At 40.9% G+C, this 20,575-nt stretch overlaps 1 protein-coding gene across 2 annotated transcripts in view; it reads left to right on the forward strand.

The window, feature by feature from the left end:
* NTN1 (netrin 1) overlaps window positions 1-20,575 on the forward strand; it is a 234,051-nt gene that overhangs the window by 172,077 nt on the left and 41,399 nt on the right. For both annotated transcript variants that reach the window (XM_056114920.1, XM_056114919.1), the window contains 2 exons: window positions 585-734; window positions 1,931-1,984. In XM_056114920.1, coding sequence (XP_055970895.1) covers window positions 585-734; window positions 1,931-1,984 — 204 coding nt within the window. The remainder of the gene's footprint in view (window positions 1-584; window positions 735-1,930; window positions 1,985-20,575) is intronic.

The following is a 20,575-nucleotide window of genomic DNA, read 5'->3' on the forward strand; positions in this document are numbered from 1 at the left end:
TGGAACAGACATTTCTCACTGCTATCAAGGCTGAGAAATACAAGGTTAGGATGCCAGCAGATACATTATTTTTGGCGAGAGTTCTCTTCCTGGTTGGTAGGCTGCTGCCTTCTTGCTATATGTTCACATTGCCAATCCTTTCCCCCAACCACTTCCCCCCGCACACATACATGTTTGCACGTAGAAAAACACAGGGATCTTTCTCTTCGTATTATTATCTCATAAGGAGGGCAGAGGAGTGAGGACCCTATCCAGTGAAGTGGCTTCTACACATTCTCCCACCTCGTCTTGGGATGCCTGAAAATGTAAATGAATGTGAGCTTCCTCTCAGGGCTTTGAAAGGCGCCCATAGCTTCATTTTCCTGAACAAAACAGTAGTTTCAAGTTGACTGTTTTGATTTTTATTCCCCATTCCATGTTTTGAGCTCCGAAATGTGTATAGGCTGGGCTGGGCCAGTACCCCATTCCCACTGTTCACTTAGGATAGGTTCCCTAGGGCACCCTTGGGTGGAGAAGGATCCTGAGGGAGGGTGTGCACTGGCGCCTCCCTGCCTTCTGAATCTTCTGTTGTTTTTTCTCTACAGCTTGTGATTGCCATCCTGTTGGTGCTGCTGGCAAAACCTGCAACCAGACTACAGGCCAATGTCCCTGCAAGGACGGTGTGACGGGCATCACCTGCAACCGCTGTGCCAAGGGCTACCAGCAAAGCCGCTCTCCCATTGCACCCTGCATAAGTAGGTGTGAGCCACCCTCTTCCTTCTGCCCAGGCATGGGTGCATTAGAATGGGGGGGGGGGGGAATCTTTTCTGAATAGATCACTGCATTGGTGAGTTTTATGCTCCTGCATGCAGATCTCTACCACCAGTGCCCTGTGATCAATGAGGTCTTCTGCCAAATAGTTAGGGAGCTTAGCAGAGCCAGCTTGCTACTCTCTAAGCTGACAAAGCCTGAATTAGAATCCCTTCCCACAAGTAAATGGAGGTCAGAAGGTTGCAAGTCCTAGATACCCCATCATGATGAGCCGTGAGGTCTGGGGAAGCCCATCTCCAACTGCCCCAGGTGTGAATCATGTTGATGACACCCACACAGTTGGGGGGCAAGGTTGGCACTCTTACTGGCCTTCTTTTCATGCCTGTCCTTCCTCAACAGCCAGGAGCCTCCACATCCCTATAGGCAAAGGAACTACTTTCACGGGAGAGTGGAGCATAGTGCCTGGGTCTTATGCCAGCTCTCTCCATTACCATTCAATTCTGGAAGTAGAGATGGACAGGAAAGGGGACTCAGGAGTGCTGACCTGAGTCTGTGCTGTACTTCCTCCCCTCTCCCTAAGATTAAAATTACATCTTCTGGTGGTATTTAGCATAGCTGGGTGAGGGAATTCAATGTTTCAAAGGAAGGATGCCCTGGTCAACCTTGAACCCAGGGTGTAGGGAGGAGAAGGAAAGAAAGAGGGAATGGGAGAGAGAGAAGATACAGATGAGACCAAATATCCAAACCACAGAGTCAACAACACTGAAATCAAGAGCCAAGCTTTAACAACCAAACTGATAAAGGTGCCTGTCAAGAGGGAAGGGTGGGAGAGGGGGGGTATGGAAGAGAACCTAGGAACACTGGGAGGGAAGTTGACAGTGACGGTGGGATTGGTGCTACAATATTGTATGTCTAAAACTCAACCATGAATAACTTTGTAAATTACACACACACCAAAAAACAGTCACATCTTCTGTGCTAGAGCTATAATAAAGCAGAGAGGACATTTGCCTTGTACATAGCTGACCCAGGTTTGATACCTGACAATCAATATGGTTCAATAAGTCCTTCCAGGAGCACAGAGCCAGGAGTAAACCCAAAGCCTAGGCAGGTGTGCCCCCAAAACAAAAACCAAAAAAATCTTACCCTGATTTTTCTTCCTTCCCTCTGAACCTCACAGAGATCCCTGTGGCACCACCGACCACTGTGGTTAGCAGCATGGAGGAGCCTGAAGGTGGGTTTTCTTCTGTTCTGCTCATTTCTTATTTTTCTCTGGGTAGGATTGGAGGTGAGGAATTGGGAGGGAGATTTCAAGGGCCAGATTTCAGAACCAGGTGGCTGCTGTTTTACGTAAGTCCCTGGCTGGATTGAGGAGGATAGAATCACTGGGCGTTTTACCATGATATTCCCTCCAATTAAAAAAAAGGAAGAGTGTTTGGTGATACATGTGGCCACACCCTCTCCCAAGCCTGGGATTCTCAAAGCTGCACTCCTATTCATCCAGGTAAGAAGCTTCCTACCAACCCAGCAACCTTCTAGAAACTGCAGAAAAGGACGGAGATGAGAGGTTGGGAAAGAAAGATGTTTTTGAGCTTAGGGGGTTCACACACAGAATTAAGTGTGATCTCTGAACTGGGATCAGAAAGGGAACCACATCTTCATGTTTGTTCAGCTTACAAACCACAAGCCATCATACTGCAGTGCCAGCACACTGGCATCCTGGCCACCCGCAGAAATCACAGCTCTTTTCACATCACATTACAGTTGGTGCCAATATCATAAAATCCTGCTATGCTCACTGTTGTTTCACAGTACTGTGTTAGAAGGCGTATCTATAACTCCTGATATATAATCATAAAATGTGGTTTTGCCATATATTTCAGTATTATAGTTTTCTTTTGGTTTGTGCATTTCACCTTTACCTTTGAGACTAATGTTGTAAGAAAGGGTTGACAAGCTTCCCTGATTTGGGGAACAGGAAAGGTTACACTGGGCTGGGAGCCTGGGTGAAATGGAGACCATGCAGACTAGACCAGGCCTGTACCTGGAACCCTGGTCCTGAGGATCAACAACTTCTGTGTGATGCACTTTGTGTATGGGTAGAAATGAGAGTAGAAAATAATAACAGTGATGCCCCATATAAAAAAGGTTTTCCCTAGGAAACCCTTTCCTTTCCAGATGGTATAATAGGAAGACATGGGAGAAATTTACAACTTCTGAATATTTTTTTCAATTTTTAAATATTTTATTTTCATAATGTAGTTCACAATAATTCATTGCAGATAATATTCAAACACCAATCCCACCACCGAGCACCTTCCCTCCACAATAAGAGGAAAGTGTGTGAAGGTTGTTGTATGTTGTTGTATTTCATTCCGTAGCCATTTAAACCCATATATAAGAGAATACAAGGAATGATGTTAAAACCAAGCAAATATGTGCTACTTTTGGTATGTAAGTGGGCTAGAATATAAGAGGTCATGCAGCCGTGAATGTGGCCACGTGTTCCAGGGAATTCTATGTCGCTCTCTTCTGGGAGCTTTAGTTTATAGTCTCTGGGTCTTGGTCGTTGATGAGATTACATGGCACCAGGGGCAGTTTGTGTGTGTGACTGCCAAACTATTGGAAAACTGGGGAGCTGGTGGTGGGGAGGTCCAGTCCTGATCTGAATATTCTAATAGGTGTGCTCACCTGAATATTTTATAATAAAAACTATGGATTCTTGGAGTATTGGCTGTGCGCTGGGAAGTTAAGAGAAATCACATTTAAAACTTGGCTAGATATAGTCCTTAAGTAGTTCACGGAGAAGAAAGGACATTTAAGGAGGTACCTGAAGTCACACTGGGGAAAAGCAGTTACAGTCTGGGGTTTTTTTTGGGGGGGGGAGTAGAATCTTCATTGACCCTTGGTTGACTTTTGGGAAAATAATTGTGAGAGTGGTTGAGAGAAGCAGCAGCTCTGGATCCAGACATTTGGAGTGACAGAAACCAACACGGCAGATGAGAGAACTCTCTGTATAGACAGTTGAAAGGCTTAGCTCCCATCAGCTCGGTTCTGAAGAAACCATAACTCTAAGATTTTTGAAGCTCTAAGACATTTCCATCTAGTGGAGTCTTACTTTTGCTTTCTTGATGTGACATCAGTTGTAACAGAGCATACCCAAACACTGGTGGGAGGTGCACACAGATCTTCCAAGTCAAGACTGAAGCTAACCATAGCTCTCACCCCACATTTCTCCAGTCCTTGTAGCTTGACTTTAGGCTATTGGGATAGATTTGTGTTTTTCCCTTCCAAATAAAAAGTGAACATAAAATATAATAAAGTAGATAAATGGAGATAAAATAGGATAAAATAGAAGTTGAATTTCAGTAAGAATTTGTGCAGTCAGTGGTATAAACTCTGTAGCAATCATTATCCAACCAAAGGATTCTCTGAGCAAGTGGTTAGAAACACAGCAGCATCTTTCTTTGGAAAGTTTTCCTTAAAGGTTGTTGCTTAATTAACATTTTGGACCTCGTTTGACTTTGTTACTATTTCCTTTCTTCCTTCTGGGTCTTTGATAATGTGATTTAAATAGAAGCTAGCAATAAATAAAATCCTTAGAAATGCACTTTTATCACAGAAGAAAAGGAGCAGATGAGACCTTGACCAAACCATTTCTGATATTCTCTGATGATCCTTAGATACTCAGGGTCTCTGAAGCTCTGTCTGAAGGTCTTGGTTTTGCCTGGCCTGAGTCCTGAACTTTGGAGTCTGCAATCACAAAGAACCAGGGTTCATCTTGTCTTAGCAGGCTGGGACGTTGTGGGCAGGAGGCCAGGAGGGCTCCCTGGGAAGCAGGGTCCGGGAATTGAATACTTCCAAGCCTGTCAATTCTTGCAGTGTTTGAATAGGGAAGGCCTCTGTGCCAGATTTCCTAAGAAAAGCTTATTTACTTTTGTCTGCATCAGAGAAGAGAATTAATAAGCTGAGAATTTGTCCTGAAAGTTGATGGATGTAACCTCACACTGAACTCGTCCCCTTGAAGGGCCAGTTCACTCAGGAAATGCTCCCCACCTGTTCACTGAGCTGACTGGTACTCCATCATGGAGTGGGACAGGAGGAACATGCATCCCTGGGAGGTGTGGGGGTGGGAGTGCCCAGGAGGGAAATGAAGGGAAGGGGATAAAGACCACCCACACCAAACCCACTTTTTAATGATTACTGGTACATACACCCAGGGCCTACCCTTATCCTCTGTCAATTCCTGGTAGTTATTGATCTGTGTTTGGTTTTGTAGGGGAGACTCAATTCAGTGAGTTGAGTGCTGGTTTGAAGCCACTTTCTCTGGAATTACTGGCTGTGAGGTGTTTGATGGTCAAAGACTTCTCCTTCCTGCATTTCTTAAAGAATGAGGTCAAGGGCCCCTTGGCTCTTCCCTACTTTTCTTCTAGTAGGAATGACACCCTCCTTCTTCTCATTTCACTTCTTTAGAAATGCCTAGTCTCTATTCTTCTGCATCTGATGATCAGCCATATTCCCTGGCAGAGATCCCCATGGACAGGGAATTGAAGATAAATAATGAACATTTGGTTGGTGCAGAAGCACCCCAGGTGAGAGGGAGAAATTTGCATGATTGTCTCAAATCCCATATGAGCAGATCACCCCATCATTACTTGTCACTGTCACTGTCACTGTCCTCCCGTTGTTCATCAATTTACTCGAGCGGGCCCAGTAACGTCTCCATTGTGAGACTTCTTGTTACTGTGTTTGGCATATCGAATACAACACAGGTAGCTTGCCAGGCTTTGCTGTTCGGGCGAGATACTCTCGATAGCTTGCCGGGCTCTCTGAGAGGGGCAGGGGAATTGAACTCGGGTCGGCCATGTTGGCCGCTTGCAAGGTAAACGCCTTCCCGCTGTGCTATCGCTTCAGCCCTGGGAAATACAGTATAGACTCGGAAACAAAGAAATTCAGAGGAAAGAAGGGCTGCCTCTCAAAGGGCAAAAACCGATTGGTTTTCCACTGACATAGTCAAAAAAGGCATTTTCAGTGGCAACCAGGATAGAGAGAAAAGAACAAGGAGTCAACCACTCTTCCCACTTCTTCTCTCATCAGGGTCTTGGGTCCCCTATAAGATGATGCTCTTCCACTAACCCCCATTTTAGGGGTCTAAAGTTAGGCTGCTTGCTCCAGTAAAATCAGTTTGGGAGTGTGACTTGCAAGACACATGATAGCCTTCAGGGTAGCTTAGAATTTCATTGTTTCTAGGCTTCTAAAGCTGACCTATGTGAGGAGTTCTTGCCTTGGGTGTTCAAGGCATGTCTATAGCAGGGAGCTGTGTCAACCTTTAGCACTTCCACTTTTATTATGAGAAAAGATTAAATTTATATAGACCTGAAATCTGTATACACATAAATTTTTCCTAGAATTTTGCTTTCCAAGATTGGGAATGGTGGGAATATAGGAAAAGGAGCTTTTCACACATGAAGATCAGATGTTAAGAGTAGGTCTATGGGTAGGGGGGTCACTTATTTGGAAGCCTGAATCTTGAGTTACACCTCATCTCCTCAGTGAAACAGGCAGGGATCAAGTGGGCTGATTGTGAAGATTAAATGAGTTAGGCTAAAGCTTTAGTGTTAGTGGTGGGCATGTCCTAAGTGCTCCATTGAAAACACAGTGATACAACATGGAATATAGAATTACAATGGTCTCTCTTAGAGTGGTTGAAATTTCTCACCTCATGACAAGAAAGTGGGATTTATAGCAGAAGGCATCGAATCAAGGACAAGTCTGGAGAATCAGTGAGATAGAGACTGGAGGCTTGATAAGACCTTGGGATTGGACAAGGCGGCACTTCCCACAACCAATGCCCCTGACAGAAAAGCTAATGATCTTGCTGTTGCCTTCTCAGAAGCTGATGTTGGACCCTAAACCCAGCAGGGAGATAAAGACTCGAAATCAATTAAAAGTCACATATTAGGCTTCACAATAGCTGAAATGTTGAAACAGCTCAAATGTTGATCTGTGGACAAGTTAAGTTCTTGGTCCATCAATATATTGGAATACTACTCAGCTATTAAAAGTAAAGGCCTGGAGTTTGAATAAATAGTACAGGAGTTTGGGCACCATATACAGTCCTCCAAGCATCACCAGAAGTGACCTGTAAGCACAAAAAAAAGAAAGTATTTGTCTCATGCTACATCTTGGATGAACCTTGAAAAGCATTCTTAAAAAGAATATAAACGCAACAGCCACATGCTATTTGATTCCACTTATATAAAATGTCCAGGAAAAGAAATACCAGAGAGAATAAGCTGATCGGTTCTTCCCAGTGACTAAGTGGGATGAGGGAGGAATGGGGACTTAATAGAGGCTTTTGTTTTGTGGTGTTGGGAAAGTTCTGGAACTAGATAGGGAATGTATAACCCTGTGACTGTACATTGTCACTGAATTGATTTAGAAAATAGTTAATCATTGGTCCCTGTGGCTGAAAACACCAGGGAGCCCTCAGGAGGCTGGCAGGCTAAGTACCAGCCCTGCCAAAGCCCTAGAAAGTGCATCCACACCCCACTACTGTAGCCACACCAAGGGCTCAATTCCACCACTTCACAAATATTCTCTAAAAGATGCCAGACTGTGAATAATTTTAGATACCCTGGTGCCCCGGCTGAGAACTCTGAGTCAGGGGCCTCTACTTAACCCCCTGTACTTCTAGAAGCCCTGGCAGCCATGCCCACTCCTAACAGCCACCACCATGTCAACTCATGGGTGCCAAACCATAGATCCATAAGTCTCTGATCTACACAACTGCAATTGCTCCTAATTCCTCAATGCTGAAATTCCAGTAGGAGCACATTAAATTAGTTGGGAAAGTAAGATAAAAGCAACTAAATCAATAAACAAAAACAGTAACACATATGGCTCAACTAGCAACACAGCCTAATAACTTTTAGACAAGGACATAACAATCCCATGATCAGATATAACAATTTTAACATAAAAATTCATTTTTTCTATACTTATTTTAACATTAGAGCATTATTATCTAATCAATTTCAACTCTAGAATTGTATCAACGGTTGTAGCTTTTGTCTACATTACAAATCAAATAAATAATTTAAAATAGAAATTAAAAATAAAATTAAAAGTAGTTACTATTTAAAATGATTAAAATGAACTTTATGATGATTATTTTGGGCCAAACCTGTCTCTGCTTAAGGCTTACTTCTGGCTCTGTGCTCAGGGATCATTCCCGGTGGTCTTCAGGGGACCTTAGGTCATACCAGAGTCAACCATATGCAAGGCAGGTGCCTTACTCCCTGAGCTATCGCTCTGGTCTTGTCTGGGAATATTTTATCACTCACTCAAATGATTCTTGATTACAGATTCTTTTACAGACCGTATATGGTGCCCAGACTCCTGTGTGTGCATGGGTGTGTGTGGGGGAGCTGAAGAAGGAGGGGCACACCCAGACACACTCAGGACTTACTCCAGTGATTATAAATTCTTTTCATTCAATACTTCAAATATATCATTTTATTGTCTTCTTGCTTATAGAAGCTCATTTGAGACATCTTATGTGGATTTTATGTTTCCTTACTTGTATTTGAGACTTTACTTCTCCCTAACCATTTCAGGAGTCCTTCCTCAGATTGGGAAAGTTCTCAATTCTAATCTCTTTCACAAGCCATTTCCCTTCTTTCTCTTCTTCTGTGATTCTGACACTGTTCTCTTGCTGTTGCCTATTAAATATCTTAAATTTTCTTCATTTAAAAATATCTTTTCTATTACTCTTCTTAATTAATGGTGTCTACTTTTACTTTGAGGCCACTGATTCAATCTTTGATGTCGTTCATTGTGTTTCTATTCTTTAGCTCCTTTGTTGCTGTTTGAGTAAGTTCTTTAATTTTTTTCTATTAGTCTTCGAGTTTACTGAATCTCTTTCAGTGATATCCTTAGTTCAGTGAACGTCTGGAGGATTGTTGCTTTAAAATCATCCTTAAGTCAGCACCAAAAGTTATAATTGGAGGGGAGTGGGTTCTGGACTTCTGTACCCCTCTGTTGATTCACTTGTTCATTGTTTCTGGTGCTTGTGGGGCTCTCATAATGTATCTTTGATTCCATCATTACTTTTAGAGCTTTAGCCTAAGGAAATGATGATACGAATTAATATTTGGCCATAAGGATATAGACTGAAGTATTATTTCTAAAATAACAAAAAGAGAAACAACCAAATGCCTTTCATTAGAGTTTCAGTTACTCATATAATTATGCTGTGGGCAGTATTTAAATATGAAATGGAATATACAAATGTTGACATTGGAGGGTCAGTTTTTACTGGTGAAAAGACCATTTCAAATAAATTAATTGTGTTATGTGGGTCTCAGTGAGGAGACTATTTTCTACCCAGGGAATATTTGACCACGTTGAGACATTTTTATATGTCATTAAAAAGGAGGATGATTGGCATCTACAGACCAGATTTGCTGTGTAGCTTTCTTTATTGCATAGGACAGCCTCCAACAACAAAGAATTTCTGGCTCCAAATACTCTTAAGTGCTGGGATTGAAAGACTGGTGTATTTATACAGGATAAAATTGGTCTCTTCTCTCCAAAAGTGTTAAGAAGAGATACCTACTGTCCCCCAGCTCATTTGTTAGTTACACATCCTATTGAAGTGGAAAACTAAGGATTCTCAAGATAGTGATCATTTTCTGTACGTTCTGTATGGCTTTTAGTTTGTTTGGTCCTTATCTGTGGTGCAATTTATCTCAACTGAAATGAAACTTGACTCAAATTTAAGTTTTACTTCTATAATTAATTATATTTTAATATATAATTATATTTTAGAATAAAATTATTTCTATGATTTTTAAATTTTGTATGAAATATCTTAAAGAAATAGAGAATAAAGTGGTGGACACCAACATTCTTATCAATTAGACTTAGAAAACATGTAACTTCATTTGTTTCAACCTTTTTTGACTTTTTTTAAACAAGCATTATGACATTTTACCCCTAAATAATTGAGAATGCCATTTCAAATTTTTCCTACATCTTTATATTATTACTAAATTTACCAAAATCAAAAAATTCCATAACTGTCTAGCTAGACGTTGCAGGCATAGCACAGAATTATTTTGTTACTTTCCTTAGAATATAAATATTTTAGGCTACCTTCATTTATTTTTATTTCAACAATTACCTCTTGAGTACTTTATTAGTATTATTTTTGTTTAAAATATAAAAATAAAAGCAAAGAAGTTATTTGAAACAATCTCATGGCCATCTTCAGAATTTCTGCGTTATCTTTCACAGCTGTTTGTTCAGTGATTTCACTCTTAAAACATGCTGCATTGTACAAAGCATTATATTTAGAATCCCCAGCACCTGAATCCCTAACCATTCTGGGGCTATAATGTATGTGAAGTGGCATCTCAAATTCAAAATGCTGACAGCATGTTACTTGACATTGTCATTAGCTTTATGCTCTTAAAGAAAAACCAGGACCATTTTCTTTTTATCAACTTCAGCCCTTCCTGTGGCTTTGACATGGGTAGCTAACCCTTCAGGGAAGAATACCTGAGGCATCCTGCAGCAAAGGAAACAGAAGCTTAAGACATCAAACTAAACCCTTCAATACCTCTTGGCACAGTGAGTGATATAAGGTGCCTATCAAGAGAAGGGACCAAGACAGTTCTCCCATCCTTCTACCACTATCAGTTGGGCTGGGTGCCTCTCTTGTGAGGGCTGTCTGTGTATTGGGAGTTAAGCATTAGCCATTATATCTACCCACTAGATGCTGGTACCTGCCATGAGTGATAATCAGATGTTCCCTCGGTGTCAAAGAGCTGTGGTTAAGAGACTCTGGGTTCACTCCCAACTAATATCAATTAGTCCAGGTCTCCAGAACACTCCATGAAAGTAAACCAGAGAGATTCAGAAGGACTTGGCACCTGAGTATATCTGCTCACTCTGCCCAGATTTGGCACAGACTGGTCACTTATATAATTTTTGTAAACCCAGAATAATTACTGTTTTATTTGACCCAGAAAAAATGGTAATTTCAGATGGTCCAAGTTATTGCTTACTTCCCGTTGGCTGAGTGACCCTCCTGGGTACCTCACATATGATCCACTTTTCTTGTTTCTTCTTTTCTGTTTCTCTCTCTCTCTCCCCCTCTCTCTCTGTCTTTCTCTCTGTCTTTCTCTCTGTCTGTCTCTGTCTCTGTCTCTGTCTCTGTCTGTCTGTCTCTCTCTCTGACTTTCTAGCCTGTCTCTCTCTGATGGTTTTCTTCCCTCTCCACTACCACTTCACACTTTTCCTGATTTCTTTCTTTCTTTCTTTCTTTCTTTCTTTCTTTCTTTCTTTCTTTCTTTCTTTCTTTCTTTCTTTCTTTCTCCCCTCTCTCCTCCTTTTTAGGACCCACACAAAAGACTGGGGCAGAGGTCAGGTTAGGGGTAGTTAGGGCCTCACTGCTAGGGGCCCTCTCAGCCCAGGGAGCATAAAAGAAACCATTTGCATTGCGGGTTTCAGGATCCCTTTTGTTCCTTATGCAGGTGGACTTCCACCAGTCTGAAGGATAAAGGGATGTGCGAGGAGGCCAGAGGAGCAAGTGGGGGTGGAATATTTAACTGCTTAGCCTTTCTTGAGTTCTGAAAACTAAAGAGAGGGGTGGGGGATGGGAATGGGACAGTGACAGGTTTCAATGAGAAAGAAGATTGAAATACTTTGGGCTGACTCCTGTGTCACACAGATGTCACAGAGTCCTTATTGATAGGTCCTTGGGAGACAGAGGGTACAAGTTACAGGGATAGGGTGAGGCAGAATGGATGTAGTAAACCCAAAGCAGCCTCTGTTCAGAGCTGTGTCCACTGGCGGGAGGGAGATGAACAGTATCTGGGCTGTGCCAGGCACCCTGGCTGCCCCAACTCAGTGCAGAGTCAGACTTCTTCCAACCCACTGACTGTCAAACATGGCCCCAGTGGAAATCTCAGCAGCCATGGAATTGGAGTGAGTAGTTTCTCATCCTCAGAAATTAGGGCTGGGTATCACCCACATTTCTCCTGTTACTAAAATATCCTTCCATATTCAAAGCCATATTTAAATACGGGTTTAATGTAATAGTAATAATAGTACTTTTCCTGAGCTGCTGTAACAGAAAACCACAAACTCGGGTTCTTCAGTAATAAAAGGCTAGAGGACCAAGATCAGGGGGGCAGCCAGCATGATTGGTTGTGAGAGGCTCTCTTCTTGACTTGGAGATAGCCACTGCCTTCTCATATATGCTCCTGTGATGGACAGAGAACATTCTAGTGTCCTTTCTGAGAAGGGCACTAATCTCCTTGTGAGCTCTGACCCCATGATCTTAGCTAACCAGAATAACTTCCCAGTGACTTCCCCTCCAAATACTTCAACCAATGTCCCTAGTTATCCGCCCACTTCCCAAGCCTATCCCCTTAGTAGGAACAAAACAATTTACTTTATATTGCTTGTTATAACAATGTCTCATAATGGCATTACTAAGTACATTTTCTAAGGATTAAAAATAAACTGTTAGGTGTTAGTTGAGCTGTCTGTATTATTGCTTTTTCTCACTGAACTTAGTGAGTTTCTATACTACTTTCCCATCTAATTTCCTGTGTTCCTACTGGACTGTAAGTACTGTGAGACTTGGAGATGCTGCTCCACTGCATATGCATCTGCACATTCCAGGAGCTGTGGACCTGGGGTAACTCAGCCGTTTGGTGTCTCTGAGATTAATTGTGGAGCCAGTTCCTCTGTATGCTGACAGAAGTCAGATGTGGGTAGAGTACTGGGTCTTTCAGCAGGGCAGGAACTCGGTCCACTCCCATCTCAATAAGGGTCCAGAAGTATGGGCCAGGAGACTAGGCCTCACTGAGCTTACTCAACTGCGATGTCTCTCCTGTATGTCTTTTGTTGGGGAGATGTGGGGTTTTTTGGTTTGTTTGCTTTTGAGGGTCGCACCTGGTTGTGCTTAGGGACTACTAGCATCTTTGGGACTGCTCCTAATGTGTCAGGAGCCATGCAGTGCCACACATAAAACAGGGGCTCCTTCATTGTACAGCTTTTTCTTCAGCCATTGGGCTTTTCCCCTGGCCCCAGGGAAAAATGTTTATTCAGATCGCCCTCCCATTCTAATATCAGATTGTTTTTTGCAATTGAATTGAATGGGTTCTTTATAGATTTTGAACATTGACCCCTTATTATACATTATCTTTAAATATATCATATTCAATAGACTTTTTGATTTGTTGATGATTTCTTTAAATGTGCAGAAAATAATTGGTTGATACTTCTCCATTTGTTTATTTTTCCTTTGTTTATGTTGCTAATGGAGTCAGATAAAAAATATTTATAAGGTCAGTGTCAAAAGCTTACCACCAATCTTTTTGAGTAGTAATTTTATGGTTCTAGGTTTTATTCAAGTATTTAATCTATTTGAGTCCATTTTCATATATGACATAAGATAGGGGTTCAGTTTCATTACTTCATATGTGACTGTCCAGTTTTCCCAGGACTATTGCTGAATAAATTTTTCCCATTTGTATTAGTTCCACCTTTGTGTGGCCATTATTGTTTGGGTTTATTTCTGGAATTTTTATTTTGATCTCTTCATCTATCTTCATTTTCATATTAGTTCCAACTGCTATTGCTTTTTAATATAGCTTGAAATTTTAGAGTGTAGGCCTCCTGTTCTATTCTTTCTTGAGATGGCTTTGATTGTTAAGTATCTTGTATCTTTCTACATACATTTTTAGGATTTCTTCTTCTTTATCTGTAAATTACTGGAATTTTGATAAACATTGCAAGTGAATCTGTATAATGCTTTGGGTAGTATGGGCATTTTAACAGGATTCTTCTAGTCTTTGGGAACAGAATAGCTTTTTATTTTGTCATTGTTGATTTATTTAGTTAGGGGCTAGAGCAATGGAACAATGGGTAGGGCGTTTTCCTTACACACAGCCAACCTTGGTTCTGTATCCGGTTCCCCATGTGTTCCCCCAAGACTGCCAAGAATGATTCCTGAGTGCAAAGCCAGGAGTAACCCTTAAGCACCATGCCACATGGCCCAAAAAGCAAACAAAAATTGTTTATTTCATTAGTTCTTTCACCTTATTGGTTAAATTTATTCCTAGGTAGTTTATTTCTTGTTTTTAATGAAACTTGAAATGGAATAGTTTTCTTCCCAGTATTTCATTTCTAGTGTTTAAAATCCAGCAGAATTTTTTTATGTTGGTATTACCCCCTGTTAAATATTGAATTGAATGTGTTTACTAGTTTTAACTCTGTGTGTGTTGTGGTTTTCTACCATCAGATAAAAATAGTTTTTTTTCTTCCTCTCCAGTAGGGATAACTCCAGTCTTTTTTTTCCTGCCTAATTGCTTTAGGTAGTTCTTCCACTACTACACCCAATTAAAGTTGTGAGAATGATGTCCTTGTATTGTTCCTGATTTTTATTTCTTTTCCTTCAAGTCACTGTGAAATTGCAAAATTATTTATGACTGAGTTTCAAGTATAAACTGTTTCAACACTTAATCCTTCTCCAATGTCCACTTCCCTCCACCAGTCCCCCCTCCACATCCATTGCCTCCCACCCACCAGCTTGCTTCTATGAGAGGCACTTCTTTTCCTTCTATTTTTTAAATTAGTTTCTGTACTGTGGTTTAGAGAATTATTGTTCATAGGGTTTCATATATAACACTTTATCACCTTTCAACACCATCTTTTCCTTCTAGTTGAATGCTTTCCTCCACAATAGATTTTGCCCCCTCCCTGTCCTGATTTTAGAGGAAAGATCTTAAGCTTTTCAGCATTGAAAATAATTCATATACATTGTCATATATGGCCTTTATTTTGTTGTGGTATATTCCCTTTAGATTCACTTATACAGGGCTTTTGTTTTGTTTTGCTTTTAAATCAGTTGAATTTTGTCAGATGTTTTTCTGTATCTATTGAGGTGGTTTAGAGCTTTATGCTTCCTTTTGTGGAGGTGGTACATCATATTGTTATCATGATTACTGGGCACCACTGGACTAAATCTCGCTTGATGGTTGTTATAATTCTTTTTATGTATTGTTAACTTGGATAAGATTTTGTCAAAGATTTTTTTCATCCATATTCATCAGAGATACTGACCTGTAAATTTTAGCTTTTGGTGTAGGGACCTCCCAAGTAGTTCTCCTAGGGCTTACTCCTAGCTCTGTGCTCAGTGATCATTCCTGGCAGTGCTTGGGGGATCATATGTGGTGTCAGGGATCAAACTGGGGCAAGCAGTTTTACAAGACAAAACCCTTGCTTCCTCTACTGTCTCTTTGTCCCTATTTTTCCTCTTTTTAAAGTGCCTTTGATTTTGGTGCCAATATGAGGCTGTTCTAAATTCATTTCAAGAGAAATGAAATGAGACTGAGGTGATAGTTCAAACGACCACAGTATACAGTTTCCACGCTGGAGGCTCTGGTTCAATTCTTGATACTGCATGGTCCCCATGCACTGCTTAGAGTGATTCACAAGCACTGGGCTGGGAGTAACAACCAGAACCACCAAATATGGTCTTGAAACAAAACAGTGAGTTTAGAAAAATTCTTTCCTTTTTAGTTTATTTTAATGAGTTCATGAAAATGGTTATTAAATTTTCTTTGACTGATTAGTAGGACTTCTTAACTGTTTAGTCCTGGACTTGTATATTGGGCAAGGATTTTTATTATTTAAGCAGTCTATTCAAATGTCCTATTTCTTCATGTGTTATATAGGATTCCCATACTACACAGTGATATTTCTTGTCATCTATACCCAAAACACAAAACCATTTTTTAAATGAACTTATATACACCTATCTTCATTACTACACTTTGTACAGTACCAAGATAAAAAAGCAACCTAAATGCCCAACAATGGATAAATGGAGTAATATGCAGTTCTACCTAAAGAATAAAATAATGCAGTTTGCCACAGTGTGAATGAATATCATGCTGAGTGAAGTCAGTCAGAAGCAAAGGGGTAGATACAGAGTAATATGTCTCATATGTGGGATTTGGGACTTACAGATATACAGTAAGGTAGTTAGGTAGCAACAGAAGGTCAAACACATAACTCAATGGGAGAACTGATCTACACAGTGGAGTTTTGGGGGCTGGGGAGGAAGGGTTGAAAGTGAGGACCTTTGTGTCCTTGGGGGAGAGTAATGACTATGGCATTGTAATTATGTGCATGAAAACCATCATTAACAGTATTGTAAATCACAGAACTTCAATCAATCAGAAAAGTTTTTTTAAATTCCTAGCGGTAGGGCGTTTGCCTTGCACGCAGCCAACATGGCCGACCCGAGTTCGATTCCTCCGCCCCTCTCGGAGAGCCCAGCAAGCTACCGAGAGTATCTCGCCCGCATGGCAGAGCCTGGCAAGCTCCCCGTGACGTATTCGATATGCCAGACACAGTAACAACAAAGTCTCACAATGGAGACGTTACTGGGCCCGCTCGAGCAAATCGATGATCAACGGGAGGGCCTTTCATGATTGGGGGGTATTGGGGCCACATAAATGCATATCATTTCTTGGCATCTGTCCCTAAAACACATGATTTTACTCTGTTGTACGTGAGTCCTATACAACAGAGGGTCCTTTAGAAATAGAGTAAGGTTGTTTTAAGATTTTTCTGTTTTAGATAGGGTTGTGTGGGGTAGGGTGGTAGATCTCCCAAGCTGTGTTCAGGAATCCCCAGGGGTTGTCTTTGAACTGGGCGTGTGATTCAATGAAAAACCCAAGGATGTGATGTTCCTCAAGCCCAACAGTGCTGTGGATTATCTGGTCTCTACTTGACAATGCCTGGGGGACCATGTGGTGCCCAGGAACTAAACTGGGGTCATACAAGGCATGCACCTTAGATTCCGTGATATTTTTCTAGCTCCTTAATATGTTTCTTATTATCAGATGTGTCTGTAATGCTATAATTTTATCTCAAAATATGATTTTATCATGTCATAGATTTAGGCACTTTGAATTTTTATTTCCATTTCTGTGAACATAGTTAATTTTTCTTTATTAATCTAGTAGTTGTTCATTAACATTATGTTATTAGCTTTTTCAATTTTCTCTTTGAAATTGATATCTTGTATTACAGCATTGTGACTAGAAAATATAATTGGAGAATTTCGGTCTTTTTAAGACTTTCTTTGTGACCTAACTTTTGATAATTCTGGAAAAAGCTCCAAGGTTCCTTGAGAAGAGTGTGTTTTTTGGCTTTCAGATGGAATGTTCTGTATATATCTATTAAATCCATCTGCTTTAAATATCTCTTAAAGCCAATATTTCCTTGTTGACTTTCTGTCTGGGTGATTTGTCCATTGATGTAACTAAGACAGAAATTATTATGTGATTTATTGAGGGGTTGAGGCAAGCAGTAGAGAGACCTTGCTAGAGAAAGAGGCTTAAGAAAAATAATTGGGTTCAGGAGAAGTCTAACCCAAATCTGGTCCCCCAGGGAGCTCATAGAGTGATTCACACCAAAGAAGTTGACCTACTTAACAGGCAAAGAGGTTTGGTTATTATACCTGCCTATTTCTCCCTGTGAAGGAAGTAAGTCTTCACATGTGTAACCCTTCACATATTTCCAAGCAAAGTAATATCATCAACCAAGGGCTAGCCTTCAGAGAAGAGTGAAAGTATGAAATGTTAAATGATAGTACCTGCAGCAGCTGGAGATGAGTGCAATAGCACAATTACCAACCAGTTACTATATTTGATAAGTGATTTTCTAGAAAGGCAAGAATTATTAGAATTTTGTGACCATGTATAAATTTTTTTTCCTACACTCCAGTAGCCTTGCATTGTAGAGACCTGGTGGGTCTCTGGGACCCAATGTCCTCCCTCTGACAGTAGTGACAATCTTATACTTCTCTTACCAGTGCACCACTGCTGTTGTTTACCTAATTCAAACAACTTTTTTTCAACTCCACATTTGTCAGGGCAGACTAAATCTTATAATAGGTCAAACAGTTCATTGCATGTGTTCCTGATTGGATAACTCTCTTCTAAGCATTAAGAAAATTCTCTTCCATTATGGTACTGCCAATGCCCTTAGCCTTGGAGTCTCTATTTAACCGCTGACTGCAGATAAGGAAAGAGATGCTTTTTCTGGCCATGGCTGGAAGCTCACATCAGTTCTGTACAGGGCCATTTGACCTAAATTCAGTTACATAACCACACTTAACCTCAAAGGATTATGGGTAAGGTAGTCCATAATCTCAGGAGGAAAGGGAAAAGGATTTTGCTAAGAGTAGCTATTTTTTTTGTTGACTTTGAAGTCATTTGTGTTTGTTTCTCACTCTGATGCCACAGTTTCTGATATCAGAAAGTGACCATGAACTTTGAAAGCCTTTTTCTTGTAGAAAGTGACTTACCTTGTCTTTGACTGGGAGATGCAATTTATGCTTGATAATTGCTTAGGTTTGGGGTGTAGCCAAGAGAACCAAGAAAAGGTTATGGCAGCTCCTAAGGAGTGACCTCCCCTCCTTGGCACTGGACTTACTAGCTGGGTTAATTGGTCAACCAGTCAGCTAGATGGGTGCTATAAGCCTCTCTTTCTTTCATGACCTTCCCAGGGAGTCCCAGTTTAAGCTCACTGTCTCGTTCTCAGATGAACTACTCTTTAGTACCTAAACCTGTGTCCACTATTGGCTCTCATTGGGAAGCATTATCAAGAACCAATCAGATCCCCATGGTTGTTTTTTCCCTTGCTCTTATCTGGATTAATGCTGCATATGGGTATTTTTTATTCAGCCAGTGTTGGTTGTTTTGTGTATTTCTTTCTCCCTGTCCACCTCCCCTATCTCTCAACTTCACTGCCAGTTTTCCTTTGGAATTCTTCCACTTCAGAGTCTGTGCAGTCAGAGAGTTGACAAGGAGATCCTATGGGGCTAACCCTTGGGAGTAGATACCAGTGAATACAGTGCTTGAATGGTTTCAGCTTATTAAAGTGAGTACACGGGATAACTCTGCCCTCTTACAGTGGATTAGCAGCTACAGATTGGTGAAAGCAGGTGCAGCGCTTTTTTTTGTCAATTGTGAAGGGTTTGTGAAATACTGTTCCTCTTCTCTATAAATCTTTCCCTTGGCCTTATCTGGATTAATGCTGTTAGTGGGGATTTCCTATTCAGCAAGTCTTGGTTGTTTTGAGTACTATCTTATTCCTGTCCACCTCCCCTACCCCTCAACTTCACCACCAGTTTTCCTTTGGAGTTCTTTTACTTCAGAGCCACTCACAGAATCCTTTTGCTGTTTCTGTTTTGTTGGATGTGACCCAGAGAACCTCACAGGACATCTTTCTCTCCCATCTTCCCCTCTGTTTCTTTGCTTGGGAATTCCTATTATAGTTTTTGTGAACTTGCTCATTTATTTATATTCCCTTCATTAGTTCCTGCATTCATTTCCCACATATTTTCTATGATGGGGCTGAACCCGGCCTTCAAGAAAACTCATGACTCACCAGTGAAGAAAGGCACATTATAAGTGAGAATGACAAGGAAGGACAGGAGTGGGGGAAATGACAAATCAGAGTGGAGATAACATACGGCATTTGGTTAAGGATCTTCAGCATTTCAGTGATGTGGAGGTAAGGTTATGTGTATCAAAACCAAGAATCAACACTAGTTGTAAGCATGTGAACTGAAATATAATAATCAAATTAAATGGAAATGAGTTTGCTAAGGAGGTGGATGAGGAGAGGGAGGGAATCTTGAATCACTGGTGAAGGAACACTAATATTGGTGACAGGTTTAGAATGGGAATATTTAATGCTTGTAGTCTATTATCTGCAGCTTTCTAAATCACAGTTATTTTTTAAAAGAAAGAAACATATTAAATTCAGACTGTTACCTGTCAAAGTTAAGCCAAGTGCACACATATTAGTACATATCCATGTGACCTTGGATGAGTCTTTTCCAGTGACAGGTTTTACTGTCTTCAGAGTCTGTTTAGCCCAAGTGAATAAAGTCTCGAATCCAAGATGGCTCATTTTCCCTTAAGATAGAGTGCTTTTACTAATGGCAAAAGTAAGAACAAGTCACGACTAGAAATTTAGGATTCTCTAGAAAGTCCATCTTAAATGTCATAATTTGCCACTTGCAAAGAGCTAGGGTCCCATTTTCTGATACAGGTTTGGTCTCCACACTTCACATTCTTTCTTCCCCATAGAGATGTGGACCCCCCTTAAAGCTCCAATCTAACAATCCTGATCCAGCAAACATATACCTCATCATGTAAAGTAAAGTAAAGTAAAGGCCCTCCCGTTGATCATGGATTTGCTCGAGCGGGCCCAGTAACGTCTCCATTGGAGACTTTGTTGTTACTGTGTTTGGCATATCGAATACATCACGGGGAGATTGCCAGGCTCTGCCGTGCGGGCGAGATACTCTCGGTAGCTTGCCGGGCTCTCCGAGAGGGGTGGAGGAATCGAACTCGGGTCGGCCATGTTGGCTGCGTGCAAGGCAAACGCCCTACCGCTGTGCTATCGCTCCAAACATAAAGTTTTATCTTTTCCAAGAACTGAGATTTGAATGCATGGCTAAAATGCAAGAGTTTTTGCATTTGACTGATAAAAGATGTTTGATCTTGATCTGTGGCTCAAGATCAAATTTGATGAGTTTTAGTAAGGAGTGGGATAAAGAGAGTGGGTTTTTTAGAATTTTTTTTTATTGAGTTACTGTTAGATACAGTTACAAAACTCAATACAAAGTTATTGAGTTTCAGTCATACAATGATCAAATACCCATTGCTCCACCAGTGTGCATTTTCCACTACCAATGTCTCCAGTATCCCTCTTGCCA

This window comes from Sorex fumeus, unplaced genomic scaffold (genome assembly GCF_029834395.1).
Source record: "Sorex fumeus unplaced genomic scaffold, SorFum_2.1 ptg000028l, whole genome shotgun sequence".
Lineage (NCBI taxonomy): Eukaryota > Metazoa > Chordata > Mammalia > Eulipotyphla > Soricidae > Sorex > Sorex fumeus.